The sequence below is a fragment of the Sciurus carolinensis genome, chromosome 4, assembly GCF_902686445.1.
Source record: "Sciurus carolinensis chromosome 4, mSciCar1.2, whole genome shotgun sequence".
In the NCBI taxonomy this organism is placed as follows: domain Eukaryota; kingdom Metazoa; phylum Chordata; class Mammalia; order Rodentia; family Sciuridae; genus Sciurus; species Sciurus carolinensis.
Window position 1 is genome coordinate 71,528,724 of NC_062216.1, and position 15,912 is coordinate 71,544,635.

The 15,912-nt window shown below is 42.3% G+C and overlaps 1 protein-coding gene across 1 annotated transcript in view; it reads right to left on the reverse strand.

Annotated features, from left to right (window-relative positions):
- Positions 1-15,912, reverse strand: part of Ano2 (anoctamin 2) — a 352,538-nt gene that overhangs the window by 232,630 nt on the left and 103,996 nt on the right. Inside the window, exons 6-8 of the mRNA XM_047550120.1 lie at positions 14,493-14,544; positions 2,937-2,992; positions 1,914-1,955 (exon numbers count right to left, since the gene is read on the reverse strand). Coding sequence (XP_047406076.1) covers positions 1,914-1,955; positions 2,937-2,992; positions 14,493-14,544 — 150 coding nt within the window. The remainder of the gene's footprint in view (positions 1-1,913; positions 1,956-2,936; positions 2,993-14,492; positions 14,545-15,912) is intronic.

Sequence of the window (15,912 nt, forward strand, 5' to 3'; positions counted from 1 at the left end):
TATAAACATTGCAACCAGTCCCCTTTCCTGGCTGGCATCAGTTTCCCAACTCAGATGGACAGAAAAAAACTCACTTTCTCCCTTGCGGCTTCTCTCAACCCCCATCATGACAAAGCTCACTTCCTGAACTGTGCCCTGAGCAAAGTAAAAGCACTAGCAAACTCAAGGAAAAGCCACAAGAAAAGGTCCTCTTGACTTTCAAAGTTCACTTGTTCAAGGAGCATCCTTCTGACATCAGCTTTGAGAATTTTCCAAGATGCAACTCTATCCTGGCAGCTCCTTTGCTACCTCTCAGTTCTGGTCTACTCTACCAAATAGGGGCATGTACAAACATCATTATATTAGCCTATGCAAAATGTTTTCTAAAAGGAAAATGTTTTGTTAAAATGTATTATTGTTTTTTTTAATAACAACATCATTACAAAGACAAATACACATATATTTTGGATAGTTTGCAATTTACTTCTGTCCACTAGTGCAGATAACAGAGGGCTGTCTGATTTCTCCCAGGAGTTACTGTGTGTTCCTGGTCTCTGCAATGTTCCTGGACAGGCTGGGGTCACCATCACCCAGCAGGAGATTTTTTAGGTGGGCAGTGGGTGGTGATTGTCATTTAAAGGGGAGAGACATGAAATTTGAGTGTGGGAGGACAGAAAATGGTTGGGTGAGAGAGGTGAGATGTGGAGAGAAATGCTTCCTCCTTTTCCTTTAAATCTGATGCGAGACTTTTCAGGAAATTAAACACCGAGACTATTAGCATCAGATAGAAAACAGATGAGGTTAAGACATCGAAATACTACAGCAGATTCCCTGGGCAGGCAGAGAGGAGACATGTGTAAGCAATCACAGCAGTATTTCTGGAAAAGACCTTTTATGTTTTTAATACTTAACACTTCATAACAGGGACTAATAGGCAGGATAAAAAGAAGCCTGCTCAAAAGGCAACTTGGGGGATGAATGATTTTCCAGACAACAGAGCTGGGGGAGGGAAACTTCTTGAGCTTCAGTTCCTCAGCCCTCCCACCTGCACCCACCCTCCTCTGCTCACTCAAGCTGCTGAAGGCTGGACAGGAGGATGGCATGAAAAGATGTGTCCCCATTAAAGAGGCTGAATCATCCTTTAGAGTGCTGGGCCATGGCTGAGGAGGAGGTACAGCCATGACCCCAGTGTAACAGCAAACAAAATAAACAGATCTAGGTGGAGGTCTGGCGAGAGTGCTGCACGGTCAGGAGCTGTGACTGCCACTGGAGGGACCTCTTAAGGGGCCATCTCTGTCTCCTAACTGTAACCTCTGATTCCTAGATTCTTGGCATATGCAGCTTGATAAGCTGCCTCCTCCCTCCACTTTCTCATCGGTTATTGGGAAGTGGGCATATTCCACTTACCTGCCTAGTGCATGAGAAAAATAAAGATGATCAAACTCCCCCAATAAAAAGGAGCAAAAATGGTATGGATAATCATGCATTTTGGGCAGGGACACTGTATTTGAGAGGCAATGGTGTTGTGAGCCTCCTCTGTGTTGTGTGCGGCAGTATGATCCTGGGCAAAGTACTCAGTCTGTGTCTCAGTTTCCACATCTATAAATGAAGGAATCTGGACCATCACTGTTTCTCCACTGGTGACCTATTGTCATTGGAGAGTCAGATAAGAGCCTAGTGGAGAACTGCTGGATATACTTCAGGATGTTGGCATCTCTGGTCCCCAGGCACTATCAGGTGTGTCCCTATAAACACACACAGTGCCCTGAAGTGTTCCTCATGTTTTCTAATGCCCGGAGGCAGGTGGCTATGGAAAAACTATTGAAAAATAGATAAATGGGTAAAGAAAACATCAAGGACTCTTATGGGAAGTTCCTTACCCAAACTGTAGTTTTACGTGCCCAAGGCACTCACGCAGCACAAAGCAGGCTTACCTTTCTGTCATTCATGTCATCCCCTGGACTATCATATTCACCCTGTAGGAGAAAAAGGGATGCCAGATAAAGCCAATGGAATTATCAACAACAGATGCCAAATGAGAACAGGTTTTCTTCTTTTCATTTTCTAATGTCATCTCTTTCTTTCATTTCCATTTAGGGAAGGTCGAAAATGTGGCTCAGTAAGGGGCCAACCTTCCACTTTCTTAGTCACCAACTTGCAATGTTTACCCAGATAATGTTTCACATGAAGATGATCCCCCTATATGCTTTAGAGGTGAGCCTGCACCTACTCACAGCAAAGGCAACTGCCTGTGGAAGGGTTAGCACATCATGTGAAAGTCACCTGGGCATGACATGCCCACTCTGTCTACAATGGGCAGAACTGAGTTTTGTATACACCACAGCAAAGGTGTCAGGAAAAAGGTGCCCATCTGAGAACATCTTGCCTCACTGTCTCATTTGGGACCATATCAACAGTCTCACATTGGCCCTACTGTATGACAGATGCTAAAGACATGACCAATCAGGTGGCCAGTGAAACCAAGAGGCATTTAGTTCAAGGGCCAGTCGAGTTCCTCATGAATTGTCTTCAAAAATATCATTGTGCTACATCATGGGATGTTCATAACATTATTCCCATAATCAGTGACAGTCCAGTGGCAGGCCTTGAGTCTCCTTTCATGGCCATTCACCCACCTCCACCAATATCTCCTCCCTTTAATCATCTATGTGCTGAGTTTGTATTTTCACACTTTCACCAAAACAAAAGGCAAGGAGTTAAGGAATGTTCAAACAAAAACCAGTTCCTTTTCCACCTGGAGACATAATGGGAGAGACAGTTTGAGACCATGGACAAAAACATACTGGGTGTTACTGTCAGCAGTGAGTGGAACAGAGGCAGCCAAGATGTTTCAATGCCATGTTCCTCTCCTGCCTTGCAGATATTCACCCACTACCTGGCCTGTGGTTTTCAACTTGTGGAAGATTAGAGAGAGAGCAGATGAATGTGGTACTCACATCATGAAGCGGGTAGGCAGCCTCGTAGATATTATTTGCTATCAGGGAGTTAATACCTATGGCAGAAAGATGAGAATAGTAACTCTGGGGCAGGAGTTCTCACCTTACCTCCCCCCCCCCTTTTTTTTTGATGAATATTAAACCTTCACCTGCCTCCCAGCTAAAAGTTACTACATTCTCTTCTACATCCTTCCCACCCTAGAAGTTTTGTCAAGCTTTAGTTTTTAGTGTAAGAACAATATTTTTCATTTCCCAAATATTAAGTTGTTATAAAATCAGATACACTATCTCAAACTTCATATTCCTCCTGTCCTCAAGGATTCAGTTCACTCTAGTCCAATAACCTCCTCCAGTACCACCACAGCCACACCATCAGCTGGGAATCTATGTTCAGAGAGAGCAGAGGTGTGGTTATGAGGATAACTCTAATTATAATGAAAAGAGGAAATACCAAGTGAATCAGACATTATTACCCTATGTGCATATATGATTACATGACCTGTGTAACTCTACATCATGTACTACCAGATGAATGAGAAGTTAAACTCCATTTATGTATGATGTGTCAAAATGCATTCTACTGTCATGCATAATTAATTATAACAAATAAAAAATATACAAAAAGAATTTATGATACCCAAGTAGGATTATCTTTTTAATGATCTCAGGAAATTATTTTTAAATGAGCATGGATCAATGTACTTGTTCAATATGACATCTATTCTCAATTTACATGTTATGAATTCTCAGTCATTAAAGGTAGTATTATGGTTATTGACAAAAAAAAAAGGATATTATCAGAGTCTCCCTCCACACCTATCTGAGCTCACATTTCTAGAACCTTCCTGTTCCTGTTCCTTCACAGGGTAGTACTCATTTACTGCCTGTGACTGACCTGTCTGCCTGGACCATAACATACCTGAGGTCAGGGGAAGTAGAACAGTGGTCATGAAGTCAGAACTATTTTTATAACAGTACTAAGACACTGTTTGCTTATGTACTCTCTTATTCTCTCACAAGGGATACCACCCACCCATGGCTTAAGGAATGTGTGCATGTGTAGTCTTGTGCTTTAGAAAATTCTGTTTTAACTTCTAACACAATAAAAGTTCAATCATAAATAAATGTTCCTTGGGTTTCCCCAATAATTTTTTAAAGTGTAAAGGTGCCCTGAGATTGCAAAGTTTGAAAACTACACAAGAGATTCAGTTTTGAATCCCTAGAGTATCTCATACTACCTGCACATAACAGATAATACTGAATAAATGTCTTGTGCCTCTGATTCCAGCTTCTGCCTAACACGATGTCATTGTTACTTGCTTGTTTCATTCTTAGTTTTATTCAGAGACAGTAAAGTAGTCTGTATGTTCTGTCTGAGTCAGGATAGGCTGTCCTGGGTCACTGACTTCCAGATGGGAGGGATTATGTCTCACCAACTCACAATTCCAGGGATCTCACCATAAAAGATTCCATTTGATCATGGAGAGGGAGGAGGAGGAGGAAGTTCCTGGTACACCAGGATTCCCTTGTCTTGCACACATTGTCATCCCTGAAACATTTCTTCCACAGAAACTGTAGACAGTAGTGAGATGAGGAGATAATTGATTTTGGAGGGAAAGACGCATGATGTACAAATGCTAACCAATCTGCATTTGCAAGGCTCTGGATAAGCAATGAAGTTGGATGACAAATCTAGACAACATTTACTCATTAATATGGACAATGTTCTACCTCCTGTTCCCACCCAATGTGCTACCCACACATTCAGAAACCTAAGAAAAACCCAAACAATCCTGTCTCCTCCATCAGTCCCCTCTTCCTCAAATTTTGCCTACATTCACCACAATTCTAGCATGTAGGATGCCACAAAGACAATGCCACAGGCCCCACGTGGGACTGGAGGCCTATGGGAGCCTGCATAGGACACTTAGTGGCTGGCCACTCTTCCCATGAGTTGAAAGCTGAGTGCCTGGGTGCTGCTGTGTCACCAAGGAGCCAGTAGTCCTTTCTGATTTTAAGTTTCCTCCTTGGCAAGAGCATAAAATATGCAAAATAATGTTGGGAGGTGAGAGGACTAGAGGGTGGGTAAAGGGAGTGCAGATGAGGGGTGCCTGGGAGGTTGGCTGAGCTGCAGATTTTTCTTTTTACTCACAAGACTACAATTTCACTCAGAGCATCATTAATCAATTCAAGAGCTCTAACCACAGCAATGCGAAGCCACCCTACAATAATCAAAGGGAGGAGTCCCAAGTTGGGAGGGATTTTTGGGAAGGGGGATAGTTCAAAGCTACAAGACTACTGTCGACATGGATAGAAACTGAAGCATCACAGGCGGGGTGGGGCCCCAACTAGACTGCACCCCAGAAACTAACCATCCAATCCCTGAACTCACACCCCATGGTTGCCATGGCAGCTGTGTATACCATGAAGACAGTTCCAAAACTGCATAGAAAAAGTTAAACAGGTGTTTCACCTTACTTAGCTCTTCTGCTAATTCTCATCTCTTCTCAGCACAGTAGCCAAGTACCTGGAAGCATTAGACTGACAATCTGAACTCCTAGGTTCGGCTGCCAGAACCTCAGAAAGATCTCAAATCATTGGGGTCTACTTCTATGCTCCCAACTCCCTATTTCAAATAAAGCTCTTTATGTGCAGCACAGTCTCAAGCAGGGAGCTGGGTTCACTTCTAGGATATAATTTGCTTGTTGTTGTGTCCCCCAAAGACCTACAAGGTGCCTGGGTCAGAGAGCACACTCTTCCTTCACTCACATCTCTCAAGGCACTTAGCTCACTGCAGGGAGCACAGGATGACCGTCAAGAGAGTCGCCAGCCTTATGGCTATGGTTCTCGCATCTCTTCTTGTTTATCAAGGGCACTGCACTCCTCACTACTTTGTTTGGCATCCTGTGCTGATGAGGAAATATTAGACTCCAGTTGATTAGTGTGCCTCCTAAGACAGGAAGTCCAGGCAAATGGTCCTTTGCCTTGGAGCAAAGATTCAAGTTATGAAACCTGAGTTGTCCAATCTTCAAAATCCAGGGCCTCAAATGATATAACTGAATGTCTCTCTCACCCGTGGCTGTGGACCTCAAGCATGATACCTAGGTGGTTTCATATGGGCGATCCCAATCAGTGGCTGGGGGAAGGGTGGGGGGAGTACATGAAAGGAAGCGGGGGGCAGGGAGGAGAGTTGAAAAGCAACTACTCATCCACAGCTTCATTGGAGCGGGGATTGCTTTGGCCTCTTGGTTCACCCTCAGACTTCAGAAACCAAGATTCCACCCCAAACAAGCATGGAAATCAGTTTGAAAGGAAAAGAAAATAATCAAACGTTTTTTAACAAAGAGACTTTGCTTTGAAAATTGAAATTCTGATTTTTTTCCTTCCTTTTCAGCAAAAATGGGCTAATTGGTTCCATCATGTGCCATTCATCTGGCCATAATGGCAAAGCTTTCTTCTTTGGGATCATGTCTAATATTCTTTCCTCCAAGTTCTAGACCCAAAGAGAAAGAGAAAGGGAAAGACAGAGAAAGAGAGAGGAGACTTAAGCTTTTTTCCTATTACTCCCAGAATGAAGGCCATAGAGAAGTACAAAGTTCCAAGGACATTTTCCTTTCCCCCTGTTCCTGAAAAAAAAACTGTGCCTCAAATCAAAGTATAATCTCTGAAGTTCCCTTGCTGATTCCCAAAATCTCCATGTCCATTTGTCCTTCAAATCTCCAGGTATGTCACACTTGTAGCTTTGAACTCTGACCTCCAAAGAAAAGAAGTTGTGCTTCCTCATTGCAGGGCAATGAAACATACCTCTAGGCAGCCTGATACAACGTGACCCAGCATCACTGTCTACATCCAGAGGCAACGCAGCCAAGAAACATGACCTTGGTGGGTTCAGGCCCAAGTACTGGTTCCTGAAAACACATACTCAGCATCCAAAAACCCGAAGTTAACATTCAGCTTAGAGATATCTCTGTTTCCTGGACACAAAGGAACAACCAAAGCATAGGAGTTAATGGTCTGCCTCCCAAAGCGAGTCTCATTAAATCTGCAAGTGCTGCTGGTGACAGGGACTATGGCTCTACTCCCTGCAGGCCAAACTCAAAGGAAACTTTCATCCACCGGGACAGGCACTTAGAGGAATGGTGCCTTACTCCTGAAAACCCATTTGGTTTTGATTCCCCCTAGAACAGGGCCCAGTCCTCCCGGCATTCCGCTTTCATCCCGCACTCCAGCCGGACGTAAATCTAAACCAGAGCCCCCAGACGGTGCATTTAACAGAGACTATATTTACCCATCACCAAATTGTCTTGACGTGTGCTTAATTACTTAAATGCCTTTAATCCCAAGCCTTTTCGTCTAGCAAAATAGAAACCAGTTCAGCTGGATGAATGATAAACCAGATGTTTACAACACACAACATGGTCTGGCTTCAGTCAAAATAATTAAGACATCGTCTCCTGAGTGGGAGGGGGGATGCCCAAAGCATACATTTGTTTAAATGCTCTGACACCACAATGTCCATGAAAATGTAGCTCCATCAATCTATAATTTTCTGTCCACGAAAAGGTAATAATAACTTCCATATGAAGGAACAAGAAAGGTGTTTGTCCTCATCTGATATGGTCAAGGAGGTTTGGGTTTCTTTCCATGGCAAAGCATGCTTTAAAGTCATTTGATGATGGAGTAAACTTCCAGGGCCCTAAAGGCTGACCTTAGGAAACATGACATTGATTAAGGAGGCATCACGGGGCTAAACCAAGTTTACAATCACTCACATGCGTCCACCACTAGGCAGAACCCGAATTGCAAATATTTTAGTTTCTGAACAGTGTGTGTGCATTAGCCTATAATCCCTCCTTCCCAGAGGTGAATAAGAAGTTAAACTATCCACTCCAGAGGGTTATGGAAGAATCCTAGAAAATTAAAATGTAGATCATCACCAAACACCAGTCCACTGCACCCTTTCAAGGTCAGCTCCTCTTGCTTTGTCTTTGTACACTAATTTAGCATCCCCATCCCCAAGAGAGGAAAGAAAGAAGGAGGGAGACAGGGAGGGAGGGAGGAGTTGAAGAGTCTTAGCTGATAGTGGCTGCAACATTAAAAGGGACTGAATGCTGTATGTTCGTATAACAAATTTTAGAAAAGTAACAGCAAAAACTAAACCCTTTACAGACAGACTTGGTTATCCTTCGTACTTCAGAAAACAAATGGTCAGATCCTCAAGAGGCAAAGCACTTTGAAATACTCTTGAAACTTCCATATGTAAGTAGGTCAAGCAGGCTGCAACTGTACCTTATCTGTATTTTTATGTTTATCTTTTTCTTTAGCTAACTTAGAATTCCTAAGAAGCACCTGGGTAGATGGTTAAAAATGCAGATCTGAAGAATTTACTTCTACACATTCTGATTCAGCACATCTGGCATGAGATCACAGCAGCTGAGGCTTTAACCAGTGCACCAGGTGATTCTAAGGCCAATTGAGTGCAGCCACACCTGAACAGCCTATGGTCATATTATAAAGAATCTATACAGGAGTACAAATATTTCTTCCAACCATCCTCACCTGAATCCTACTCATTTGAATTTCCCTCCCACTGTAATTGTCTACTCCATCCTCTCTGAGGTCTGAAGATATTTGACCCCAGGTCCAGGTCATAGCCTGGAATCTGCTTTCTGTGAACTTACAGGAAAGTGTGTTTTCTCTATGGCTTCCTGGGCTCATATGTAAAGAGATCACCAGACTCCTCTGAATCACAGGAACTATCAGATAAAAAGGAACTTCAAGAGAATTAAGAAGCCCCCAATGTTTGATGGAGAAACAGGTCCACAGAGGGCATGTGACTTGGAACAGGCACCTGCTTCTCTAACCTCACCAGGTGTGTGCCTACCACCATTTCCCCTTCTAGATATACTCCATGTCCTCTCCATCTCACATGAGTGGGCTCCCACGATCTGTGGCTGCCTCCTGTGCTCAGCAGGTCAAGGGGAGATAAGAGAGTATTTAGACCCCCAGATTCTGCTCAATCACCTACACAAGGCCACTCATCTACCCAGTTCCCTCCTTTCATGTCCACTGACCTCTCTCTCCTTATGGTCCTAGGGGTGGTTAGAGGTCTGCTACCATCAACTCCAGATTACCACACTGTTCCTAGAATTCTTCAAATCCATGTCCTGGACCTTTGAAAATGGTCTCTATACATACCCACCTTGAATCATCCTGAGTGTACTATTTGCTGCTGTTGGGACACTGACTCTGGAATTGCTATCATTTGATCTTCTGTCTTAGTTGCTATCATTGCACATCTCTTATCTATCTTTCTAGGCAGCATGTGGCTTATGCCCCCTTCTCAAATATTACCTCATCTGGAAGGTCTTTCCTGGCTACACTTTTTTTTTTTTTTTTTTTTTTTTTGGTACTGGGGATTGAACCTAAAGGCACTTATCCACTAAACCACATCCCCACCCTTTTTATTTTTTATTTTGAAACAGGGTCTCACTAAATTGTTCAAGGCCTCACTAAGTTGCTGAGGCTGGCTTTGAATTTGCAATCCTCCTGTCTCAGTCTCCTGAGCCAGTGGGATTACAAGTGTGCACCACTGTGCCCAGTTGATTACACTATTTAAAAGACTCTCCACTCCAATTTCATTTCTAGTGCCTTTCCTTGCTTTATGTTTTTCCTCCTATTATATATCCCTATATGACATATCATCCATCTTATTTTTTTGGTTTATTTTGTGTCTCTCATCACTAGACTGCAAGCCCCATAATAGCAAGTGTTTTTATCTGTTTAACAAAATTCTCTATTCCCCAGTTCTAGAATAGGAGTGACACAGAGTAGGTGCTTGATAAATAGTTATTGAATGAATGAACGGGTAATACAGTGGGAAGAGTTCAGTTTCCACCTCCTCTGGGAAATCTTTCCCAATAACTTCATCCATTTACCAACTGATAGACCTACAGAGCACTGAAGAAGAGCCAAGAAACCGGGTTCAAAATCTGGCTCTAAATATCCCACTGCGGGCATGCCAGTTAATCCCTCTGTTGTGAAATTAGTTAACATCTGTTGAGCCTACTTTGCATGGTAATTTAAAAGATCAAATGAGATAATGAGTATGAAAGTGCTTTGAAAAACACACAACCATATGCAAGCAAGGAGTCCTTATTATTTTGGAACAGGAATATCTTATTTGTAGAGAAATGTCTTACCTGGTTATCTCAGTTCTCATAACAGAACACCCAGAAGCAAGAAAAAATATCTGTAAATAGCTAATACAGATTTCATGAAAGCTGCTCTCCCTAATGTTAAATCCACCTTAACCACAGAAGAATCCTCAGACCTTCCCTCAAAGCATTTTCACTCTCTCTTTACCCAAAATTCTAATTAGCATGTTTTTCTGTCTCCCAAACTGCAAAACTGCAAAGCAAAACCAAAATAGCAAAGCTCAGGAGTGAGGCTTCCAGAGTCAAGAATTGAAGAAATCAGAGCAGCATGGGGCAATTAATTCTAACAACACTGATAATCTTTGAATCATTAAAAAATACTTGTTCTCATTGATAATGCTGAATTATCCAGAAAAGTTTACATATGTCCTTAAACAGAGAATATACATAGACACATTCAACATAGAAAGCAGGGACTTGTGAGATAGATTTTTGGAAGGATTTCTATACAAGAAGATGTTACTGCAAACAGGAAAAGCTACAAAACTGACTGTATTTCCCTTTCTCTTTAGGTCAGGGTTAAATTTTCAGCTCAACTACAGAAACTCAAGGACCTTATGGTTTGAATATTTGTATTCTATTTTTTCCTCCTAGTTCTGACATTCTATTTCAATTTGTGTTTTTCCTGGTTCTTGTTTTTTTAATTTATCACTTATATTAGGCTGTTTTATTGTTTTCCTTGTAAGCCATCTCAGAAATTTTGTGGAACAAGGCAGGAATATAAATAAATCAGTACCTACAACTTGTATGTAGGCTGAAGCTATGCAAAAGTAGACATTCAATAAAAACATATTGTCTACAAAGAAAAAAATGATAACCGTAAACAGGAGAATTGCTGAACTCGTATTATCTTCACTATCCTTTCCATCTTCTAATTTCTGAATTAGATACAATGGGAAAGAAGACATTTTTGTAGGTTTGTCACAAATATAATCATCAAGGGCAAGGGATCTATGGAAATACCTACAATCACAAGTATAGTCCTGGTCACCCTTTTTCTCTTCTTTTCATGACACTATAGTGCTCTGGAGGAATTTAAGACGATTGTAACCATTTGTGCTTCCCTTCCACTCTTATAAACCAGAGAGAAGGGCAATAAGTTCTAAATTCACCCTCATAGGCTCTAAGATCTGTATTATGGTGAAGCCTCTCCATGTTACCATGTTCCTCATTGTTTCTGATCTTCTAAGAAAGATTGGCATGTTGGCCAAAGAGCTTAGAAGGACTGTGACTTTCACAGGCAGAGGTCAAATCACTTGAAAACTGGTCTTTGGGGTTCTCCTCTGCTGAAAAGCAGAGTTCAGTCATGCGCGCCTTCTTACAAAGCTGGTAAGTCATCAACAGCTAGTATGGAATTAACAGGCTTTTAAAGACTTGATCTAAGTCCACTCCTAGCTCACAGTATCCCAAAGTAGTGGAAATAGGATTGGGGCAAGGACATCCAAGTTCTAGACCCACTTCTGATGACTGTGACTCAATATTTGACCTTGAACAAGTTACCTCTGCTCTTCATGTCCATTTATAGTTGGAGATGATAATTTCTGACATACCTGCTTTCCCTGGGAGCAATGAAACTAATATTAGATAATTTCTGTTGATACTTAGAAGCATACATGTAAGTTAATTGCTTTCTGCTCTGTGACCCCATTCCACTTTACATGTCTATTACAGCACCTGCCACATTATCTCATAATTACCTGTATGCAAGTCTGTCTGCATGGCTACACTAAGGGTCCCCCAAGGGTAGAAAATAGTCAAATTCATCTTGGCATCCCTGGGCTTCTGTAACATCATTTGACACATAACAGGTACTCAATAAATGTTTTTCAATGTCAAAAAAAGAAATTTTTAACAAATTTTTGAACACTACTCAACAATGACAAAATCCTAATGATGTCTGACTTTGAGACAAAAAAAAAAAAAAAAGCTTCAGATCCTCAAAGGAAAAATACAACCTTCAAAACTAAAATGGAGAATTCTAGTGATTTTGTAACAACCAGGAGACTATCCCCCCAAATAAACTTTAGTTTTTAAGGAATTCCCAGTTTACAAAACAAACTAGCAGCTGCCTATTTAAACTTTGCAAAAACTCTGCAAGATAGGTATTATCTTCATTTATCATAAAAGAAAGTTGAGTTGCAGAGAAGTTAAGTCACTTGTCCATGAACACACATAGTCAGAAATTTACAACAACTGATGTGGGACTAGCAGGCTTAGCATTTTTTAACGAATTTGCTAAATCAAATCAACTGAATAGAATGTGCAAAGCAGATATCTAGGTGCACTGGGGCATAAAAGATGATTTAGACACATCTCTTGAACTCACTTGGGAATCAAAGCCATTGACATAAATAATGAGCAAGAAAGAGATTGAGTTTGATGGAAATTCCAAGTAGAGGTCAGTAAGGGAGAATCACTTAGTCAGTGACTTGATCTGGGGATGGGCATGAGTGAGACTGGGGAGGAGAGCAGGTAGGATATGCAGGTAAAGGAAACGGTAGGAGCAAAAATGGAGAGGTCAGCGGTCCTGTTAATAGGAAGAGAAGTAGGGGAAAAGATAGAAAATACATCAGACAGTGGTAGACATATTGACTTTGAAGTTCTGGTGAACATCTAAATGGAGGTGTCCATTCAGTCATTGGAAATGCTGGACTGGAATTGGTGAGAGAATCAGGAATAAAAATATATGGTTGCAAGTCATCTACATGGAAGAAATGTGAGAGAGAGAGAAGTGAGAGAGGATAAGAATAAGATGAACAGACAGGAAGAAAACAAGGAGAGGTGCAGTGAGGAAAGGCCAAAGGAACCGGGAGAAGATAACATCTAAAATGTGGAAGAGTAATCAAAGAAGTCCATGAAGTAAACACAGACAATAGCAGTTCAGGAGACCAGCATTACCTACCTGGGCATCAACTATCAGAAGATGAAGGTTCAGCAAAGAAGTTTTGGAAGGATATAGGAAGCTAAGAAGAAGGTGATGACTGAGAAAAAGACCATGAAGTAGGGGAAATAATCACTAATAACATCTGAAAGAGAAATTTGGGTCAAACTGGGGAGGGTAGGTGAGGGTAAAAGTCACATTAATGGAATTGAGTGAAAGAGAATACAAGACAATGGATAGAGGCTCTAAGAAATTATAAAATACACCTCAGATCTCTTGACTCATTTTGTTACTCTTGAAGTAAGATCTTCTGTCTGCTCCATGGAATTGGGCTGGGATAATGGTCTCATATACCCATTTTTGCCTCATCAATACTATGCTGCACACAAATAACAATGCACAAAAAATTTGAGTTTAAAATTGGAGTGTTATTTGGGAAATCTGCAACAAGATGAGTACATCAAAAGCAAACATGAGCAAACATAATTACCTCTAAGAGAGGATAAGCACTTTTCTAAACTCCTATTAATAACACAAAACCTGTTTTAATACCTTCCTCAGAACTGTTTCCTTGGCCTCAAGGCAATTCATGAGTTCCAAAATGTGAGCTGGTACTGTTGTCATCATCATTATTCCTTAGCTTGATGGCCTTCTCCCCTTACTAGACTTGACTCTAAGTGACTCTGGACTCTTTTCAACTCAAAGATGCTACAAAAGCCAAAAACTGGCCACCACAGAGCATATTCTGAAGTTGTTTCTCCCTATGGATTCAAAAGCCATTTTGAGATGGGCACCTTAGGAATTCTGAGGGCACAACTCAGGTTTTCCCCTTTGCCATCAGGTATATCCACAATCCATCAGCGTCAGGGAAGACTGCCTTACACTGCAAGCTCCCAAATGCTGAGATTCCTGCTTCAAAGGTTTTTTCTAAATACCCTCAAATTTGAAAAACAAACCACAAGGAGAACAGCCAGATGCAGTGAGAAAATGCTGAACCTAGAAGAGGCACATTTGGACCCCACCATCCTTCACTGTATAGTTAGTTCCTCATATATAGTAAACAGGTTGGACTAAAGGTCTTCTAAAATGCTTTTTTCTTAAAAATAAATAAAAATTGTCCAAGTTTTATATGATTATTCAAACCTATTGGAGATGGGGCAGAGAGGGGCAGCAGAATTATCAGGATAAAATAAAAGTGCAGGCAGTACAGAGAAAAGACAGGAAAGCCCAGACACCTGCCATCAAGGTCTGAGAGAAGCTTCAACAGCCTTGGGAAGAGCCCTGACCCCACCAAGAAACTGGGCGCCCCCAGTTCCTGGGGACCCAGGCGGTGCTTCTCCGCCTAAGGGAAGGCAGCTTCTCCGTGTGGGGCGCGGGTCTGCTGTTCCCTGCTGGCCACCAAGGGAGCTGTTGAAAGGGCAGCTCCGGGCTCATGGCAGGGGAGGGGGAGCTCCTTACCCATCGTGTTGTTAGCTCGAGAACAGGACGTTCGCTTCAGAATCTCGTGCACCTAAAAGGGGACGACAGCAGAGCTGTGAATGCCTTGACCACCTTACGTCACCACTGCCTGTGGGGCCAGCAGGCGTGGACGCCGGCGTGGGGGCCTCTGTGGAGGGAGGGGGAAGCCAACCATGTGCCGAGTTCATAGACTGCTCGTCAAACTCATTCAAACTTGAGTATTTTGAGAAAGCAAAGAATTTAAACACACACACACACACACACACACACACACACACCTTACTGAAAAAATAAATAAATAAATAAAAGGTCATAAATTGCAGTTACAGTAGGTAAGGAAAACAGAGGCAAGTCCAGAGCACAGCGCCCTCTAGAGGACTGGGAGGAAGCCCCTTACCCCCAACCCTATCCTAGTCCCTAGGGGAACAGGATCTGCCTCCCACAAAGGGACCTTCCTTTGGCATGACTCCTGCCCCAGCCTGGAGCACATGTAGACTGGGAGAGCCCAGGAGACACAGTCAGGTGCAGAGGGATCCAGAACCAACCCTCAGAGGCTCTGCCCTGCTTTGTCTCCTAATGGAGCCGTCTGGGGAGCAGCCTGAGAAGCCCACAAGACAATGAATAAGAACGTGTACGGTAAAATGGAAAAGGGCTGCTGTATATTGGCCACTGGTATTCTTATTTCTTGGAGTTGCTGCTGAGTCCTCATTCTGCCTCTCTAATCCAAACATAACCTACACTTCTTCCAGGACTCCCTGCCTTAGAGCATCTCTCACGTGGAGGAAAGGTGAGTCAATATAGTATAAAACTAATGACCTCTGCCAGGCACAGTGGTGCCTGTAATCCCAGCAGTTTGGGAGGTTGAGGCAGGAGGATTATGAGTTCAATTTAGTATGACAACTTAGTGAGGTCATAAGCAACTTAGCAAGACCCTGTCTCAAAATAAAAAATACAAAGAGCTGGGGATGTGGCTCAGTGGTTAACCACCCCTGGGTTCAATAGCTGGTACCAAAAACAAAATGACAAAAAGCAAACTAGTGATCTCCCAGTGGGCCCCAACCCTAAGGTAGGCTATGAAGAGGCAATAACATCTGCTCTGGGACAAACAACTGGACTGGTCAAACACCAACAAAAGAGAACAGGAAAACCTTTACAGATGCAAGTAAGGTCCTTAGACAAAAGTACAGGACAGAGCAGAATCTAGAATGGAATTCAAGTCTCTTTCCCACTCTTCTCTTAGTGTGGGGTGAACTGAAGAAAGGCCAGAAGGGGAAGGAAGAAGCTTCCAGAAGGAGAGATGAATGAGAGAAGATAGGTTACCCCACTATTATTCACATTCCCATATTCCAGCCACAGACCTAGAGGGAGTAGTAATGAATAGCTTCCAACAGAATGGGACCCAAGAGTGTTTAATTCTGCT